At 43.3% G+C, this 6,507-nt stretch overlaps 1 protein-coding gene across 1 annotated transcript in view; it reads right to left on the bottom strand.

The window, feature by feature from the left end:
* Positions 1 to 1,181: 1,181 nt before the first annotated feature.
* LOC143316073 (uncharacterized) overlaps positions 1,182 to 6,507 on the bottom strand; it is a 114,979-nt gene continuing 109,653 nt past the window's right edge. Inside the window, exons 12-15 of the mRNA XM_076723788.1 lie at positions 4,858 to 5,031; positions 2,910 to 3,083; positions 1,892 to 1,938; positions 1,182 to 1,723 (exon numbers count right to left, since the gene is read on the bottom strand). Coding sequence (XP_076579903.1) covers positions 1,182 to 1,723; positions 1,892 to 1,938; positions 2,910 to 3,083; positions 4,858 to 5,031 — 937 coding nt within the window. The remainder of the gene's footprint in view (positions 1,724 to 1,891; positions 1,939 to 2,909; positions 3,084 to 4,857; positions 5,032 to 6,507) is intronic.

Below are 6,507 nucleotides of genomic sequence, written 5' to 3'. Positions count from 1 at the left end.
TTTAGCCCACCCTACACAGCATCACTTGTTGATCACGCACCCTCTTAGCCAACATGGGACATGGGACCAAGACTGGCGTGTTCAGTGCCTCCGAATTAGGGGGCGCACGTTTCAGGCCATTGATGTGTTGTTGATGTGTGTTTGTGTTTGTGTAGGTGTGAGTGCAGCTGCTTATGCACACTGGAGCAGGTCCCTGCTCACACAGGGACGACAAAGGATCCAAGGTAGGTGAAACAGTAGGTAAGAGTAAATTGTTTATTGATGAATGCATGTTTTTATTGTCGTTGTTTGTGAATAAACTAAACTGCTAGACAGCATACTGACACAATAAAGTATAAAAAAAAGTTTCCTTTTTTTCAGTTGTTTCTCATGTACCGTTGAAGTTTGAAAACTTTTCTAAAAGTCTTTGACAGATTTGTTTAACAATGATTTCCAAACTTGTTTTTCTGCTTTCGAAGATGAAACTTGACTCCAAATCAAAGTTTGAGTCACAAACAGTATCACGACATGTTATCAGCCACCAAAACCTCTGCTGGTCAAACTGAAGACTTGTTGGTGGTAATAAAGTTGTTTGAATGAAGTGGACACCTGCTAACGAGGTCCACGTCCCTCAGGTTGTCTCTGGTGTTGAGGGAAACCTGTGCTGCTCTCGCTGTGGTCACTTGTCTTGGATTTTGAAGGTTGCTGTCACCTTCCTCATGTCTTAATACGTCAACAAACAGTTCAAGTGTTATCAGTCATCAGGAATTAGTTTGTGCTCACTTGATTCTTGGTTCAGCTCGATGTTGTTGAGTAAAATGAACCATGAAATCACAACATGAAGTGAAACAATCAAGGTGATATCTGATATTTTAACGGTTATCGGTCTCCTTGATTTCTAATATTCTGTATCAGCCCTGAGAAAACCGTATCGGTGGACCTCTAGTCCTGATCTGAGAGACACAACAAACACTCACAGCAACATTCAGCTTTGATTGGGACAAAATCCAGAGTTGAAATCAATGCACAGCTGAAGGTTCAAGTCAACAGTGTTTCCACAGTTTAATGATCACAGCTTCCATCTTTAAAGGACTGGAAGTGGAAGAAGTTCACAAAGTAAATGAGGAATCTTTTCAATCATTTTCAACAAAGTTCATTGATCTGTTCAGCAGTGTTTCTCTAACAGGAGGAGACTCTCCCTCCTACAGAGGACACAGAGACACTGAGGAACCAGACCAGAACCCAAAGCCAGGATAAAGAGGTTCAGTGAATGTGGTGTAGAAGGTGTGGAGGTGGATCAGTGAGTCAGAGGAGACTCTGTAGAAGGACAGAGTGCCAGCAGGACAGTCCACATACACTCCTACTCTGTGAGAGACAGAGGAGGAGGAGGAGGAGGAGGAGATGGATGTTATTCTGTTATTGTGACAGACAAAGTAACGACCAACATCACAGCAGTCCAGACTCCAGGACTGATCATTCCATCCAAACAAACACTCTCTCCTGTCTCCTTTCCTTCTGATTCTTCTGTAACTCACTGATACATCAACTCTTTCTCTCGACTCAACCTCCCAGTAACAGCGACCAGTCAGACCAGTTCCACACAGCAGCTGAGGCCAGCAGTCAAACCTGTCTGGATGATCAGGATATGACTGATCCTCCTTCACATACGTCATCGTCCTGTTGTTGTCAGACAGTTTGATGTTTCTGTTCACTGTGTTTGTGTCCAGTTTGAGTTCACAGGAATCTGATGGAGAGAAGAAGAAGAAAACAGCTGCAGTTATTGATCCATCATCTGTTGATTGATGGACAGTTTGATGATGACATCAGAGATGTGAATGAGTGATGTCACAGTTTGAAGATGGCTGAATGTGCTCTGCTTTGTTTTCATCAGTCAAATTAAAGACACACTTACACTTCCTCAGACCTGGTCTCAACCATCGGACTCCAGCAGGCTCCGCCCTGAAAGGAGGAGGGGGGTCAGAGCAGCACCTCCTCTTTCAGCATGCAAACATGGACGTTACATCACTCTCATACACACAAACACAACATGTTGATCCGGCCTGCTTCTCCCTGCTGCCCCTAAACCTCTTCAGCTCTGCTCAGACACTGACAGCGACACTGATTCTCTCTCATCATCATATTTGCCTTCATCAGCTCATTTCCTCATTTCAATCTGTTGCTGACTTCTATTCTAAGCTGCTTCACTCATTGATCGCTCTCTCACTCTCCCACCTGTGATGATCAATAATCAGTCTGACTTTGTCTTCACTGAACAAACCAACAGAGATTTAATCATTGATTATTGGACACGGTTCTCCTCGTCATGTCCCATATGTGACCATGCTTCATGTGTTCATTAGAAGTGTGAATACTAGAACAAGAAGAGCCACTTGATGTCTGCACATGGAAATATTTACAAGCCATGTTTGCTGTGAAGACCATGTTCAGTCCAATTGTTCTCCACTGATGAAGGAACAGTCCAACATTTTGAGGAAAACACTTGAATGAAGCGTCTCAAAAGTCCTGCTCTGTCCTGTGGTTGTCAGGTCCCAGCAGTTTGAACTAAATAGAACTGCTTTGGACTTATTGGAAGCTTGTTTTTATGTCTTTTGGGGACAAAAAGGACATTTGTCAAACTGACAGACAGTTCTTTTTCCATGCAGAGATCTGTCCAAACTGCATCAATTATGACCAACAGGTCATTATCATGTTTGCTCCTGGAGATGTTCTCCTTGAGACCTCCAACACAAATATGTCCTTTTCATGTTCAACCAGTGTTTATGTTGTGATCAAAGGACAAAAGTTTCCTACATGTTTGATTGTTCATGTCTCACTCACATCCACCATCAACCAAAAAGACAGACAACATGTTTCCAGCTCTCCCTCCTCTTTCACACTGACTGACTGTGGCTGCAGCAGCCTCTTCATACCTGAGAGTGTCCAGTCTGCAGTGAGGATCCTCCAGTCCAGCAGACAGCAGCTTCACTCCTGAGTCTCCCGGATGATTGTAGCTCAGGTCCAGCTCTCTCAGATGGGAGGGGTTGGATCTCAGAGCTGAGGCCAGAGAAGCACAGCCTTCCTCTGTGATCAGACAGCCTGACAGCCTGAAAACACACAGAACAACACACGGAAGATCATCTGAGGGTCCTGCAGTGTCCGTCAAATCATTGCTCTCAAAACGTAGAGATCTGATAGGCTGAGCAGCATCACGTGGGAGGATTTACAACACATAATAATTTTCAACAGTTTCTGTGTTTGAGGTCAACAACTTCACTCTCGACACTTCACTTCCTGAAGGTCCTCAGCGACACCTTTGTGGTAATTAATCATGACTGAATCAGGAATAAAGTGACGTCCACTAGTCAAAGTCACATGACAACAATACAGAAATGAGGATTTCCATCTCAGCTCAAGGAACGTTGAGAGAAAAAATCTGCCAATCAATGTATGTATGTGTCAAATGTATGGACTTCTGAGGTTAAAGAAAGACATCAACGTTTTTACAATAAGCAGTAACTTGATCTGACCTGAGAGTTTCCAGTGCACAGTGTGGACTCTCCAGTCCAGCAGAGAGCAGCTTCACTCCTGAATCCTGCAGGTTGTTATTACTCAGGTCCAGCTCCCTCAGACTGGAGGACTGGGATCTGAGGACTGAGGACAGAACTTCACAGCTTCTCTCTGAGAGGTTACAGCCACTCAGTCTGAAGAACAAGAAGAAAAAGAACATTTATTTTAAAATGTTGAGTCTCTTCTCAGTGTGTGTTCAAATCTTTGCTGTTCCATCATAAACATGTTGTAGATGTTGATTCATTGTCTTCACGTCTGTAAGAACACAGTCATGTGTCCTTCATGAGGGGACAGTGTCAGACCTGAATCCAGTTCCTGAGTGTCATGTTTAAACCTGCTGGATGAAGTTTAAAGTTTCAGACTCTCGAATGTGCAGTTAGAAATAAACAGGAGGCTCTGAGAGAGACTGTGTGCTAAAACAAATCTATGAACTGAATGATTTAAAGGATCAGCAGTTTTCTGCCAGCATTCCTCTCTCGTCTTATGTGCAGCAACAGTCTTGATTTTCTTCTTTGATTTTTTACATTCTTCATAGCTCTTCAGTATAACAACCTGTTCCTCTGGACTGAAGGAGGGGGGACATGATTGGTCCATTTTGTGGTGACAAAGACAAATGATGAAGCAAACATCTCTTTTTATGGGAACGTGCACAGAGCCTGATGAAGGAAACCTGAGTTAACAAAGGAAGCTGATAACCACCGTCGTGATGCCGTTATCTCTGCCTGGAGTTCATGTTTAGTTGAGGCAGCTCACACAGAGGAAGCCTGGCTTGGTCCAATTTGTTTTGTCCTTCATCCCACTGAGCTTCACATGAGACAGCCTCTGTGCTGGATATAGACTGCTAATTCATAGTCCTTCAGAATTCATGTTTCCCATGACTCAGCACTCTGATCAATAGTCAATTCATCAGGTTTAATGAACCATGCTGCACTTTGTGAAACCTCACTGTAGAAAATATTCCTGCACAAATTTTAATTACAGATACGCAAAATATTTCTACAGCGACAAAACTTTATGACACATCCGCAAACTTGAATTTGATGGATTTTTTTTTTTTAATTCACACATTCAGACACGTGCACACATTTTTCTGACATGCACACAAAAGATAATCTACAACTGCAGGCTGGGAAATTATTTCTGATCATCATGACACAAACTCAAAATCATCAATCATCAGAGATCTGAAAATAAACAAAGTAGACTAAAAGATTTAAATCCTGACATGAGAGAGACTGTTTAAACTAAATGAATCTGTAAATGTACAGAACTAACTTAAATCTGTCAACACAAACAGTAACTTGATCTGACCTGAGAGTTTCCAGTGCACAGTGTGGACTCTCCAGTCCAGCAGACAGCAGCTTCACTCCTGAATCCTGCAGGTTGTTGTGACTCAGGTCCAACTCTCTCAGACTGGAGGACTGGGATCTGAGGACTGAGGACAGGACTTCACAGCTTCTCTCTGAGAGGTTACAGCCACTCAGTCTGAAGAAGAGGAAGAAAAAGAACATTTATTTTCAAATGTTGAGTCTCTTCTCAGCATGTGTTCAAATCTTTGCTGTTCCATCATAATCTGAATATACTTCAGATATTTTCAGCAGTGAAGTTTCAGAGTCTGAGAGACTGAAACACAAATTTCCTATCTTTGTGAGTGACACTGAAGTTTCAGTTACAAGTTCACTGAGCCGGTAGGAAATAATTCACTGAGTGTCTCTCAGTCCACACAGGTGTCCATTCAATGTCCTCATGTCTGTAAGAACACAGCTGTGCTGCTGTTCCACTGACTGAAAGCTCAGAGTTGTGTGATATATTCAGAGGAACAGTTTGAGTCAGCCATAGAGGCTGTGTTCTGTGGAGCTCTGGTTGTGTCTGTGGTTGAGGCTGTCACAATCCCTCCTGATGGCCACACACATCAAGCACCACTTTGCTTCATTCTCTGGCAAGCTGGACCAAGACCCAGCTCTGAGACTGGACCAGCACCTGCCAACAGCAGTCTGTCCAGCCATTGGATGGACCCTGCAGTCGCCATCTTCCCTGATGAGTCCTCTCTCTCTGGTCAAAACAAACCCTGCCCACACCTGACCTGCTCCAGACGAGGTTCTGTTCACAGTTTCAGACTGAACTTTAATTCTTTTCCTGATGGTTTTCTCTATGAGGATCCAGACTCTCAGCTGAGGGAATACGTTCTGTCTGCAGACCTGCTGAGCCAGACGTTCAAAGCCGTGTGACCACAGCAGAACAAACCTGATGCTTCATGTTGTTTTCAGCCACAGGAACCTTCTTGCATTTAGCTGGTAATCAATCATTTTGTCTCTGTATGCTTCAGGTCATATTAACACTTTAAATCTGACACAGTAGATCTTCAACTCACTAAAAGAATGATGAAGGTAAAGAATCTAGAGACCACTTTGGATTCTGGTTTTATGTTTGGTCCTGATTTACTGTCAGTTTCATTTGACACTGCTGGTACTGCAGCTAATAGAACAACTGATGAGTTTATTGGGATTTATCATCGGCTCGTAGCTTTCTGTCAGCATGTCTCTCTTGTCTTATTTGCAGGGACAGTTCTGATGAACCAAACATCTCTTCTTTTGGAATCTGCACAGAGGCTGATGAAGGAAACCTCAGTGAACAAAGAAAGCTGTTTTGTCAGACTTACATCATAGTTCATCCTCCAGAGCTACACATGATACAGCCTCTATGCTGATCAATACAAACAGTAACTTGATCTGACCTGAGAGTTTCCAGTGGACAGTGTGGCCTCTCCAGCCCAGCAGACAGCAGCTTCACTCCTGAATCCTGCAGGTGGTTGTGACTCAGGTCCAGCTCTCTCAGACTGGAGGACTGGGATCTGAGGACTGAGGACAGAACTTCACAGCTTCTCTCTGAGAGGTTACAGACACTCAGTCTGAAGAAGAAGAAGAAAAAGAACATTTATTTTAAAATGTTGAGTCTCTTCTC

Source organism: Chaetodon auriga, chromosome 23 (genome assembly GCF_051107435.1).
Source record: "Chaetodon auriga isolate fChaAug3 chromosome 23, fChaAug3.hap1, whole genome shotgun sequence".
Classification (NCBI taxonomy): Eukaryota; Metazoa; Chordata; class Actinopteri; order Chaetodontiformes; family Chaetodontidae; genus Chaetodon; species Chaetodon auriga.
Note: the sequence above shows the minus strand (reverse complement) of the source record. Positions and strands in the feature narration are given on the sequence as shown.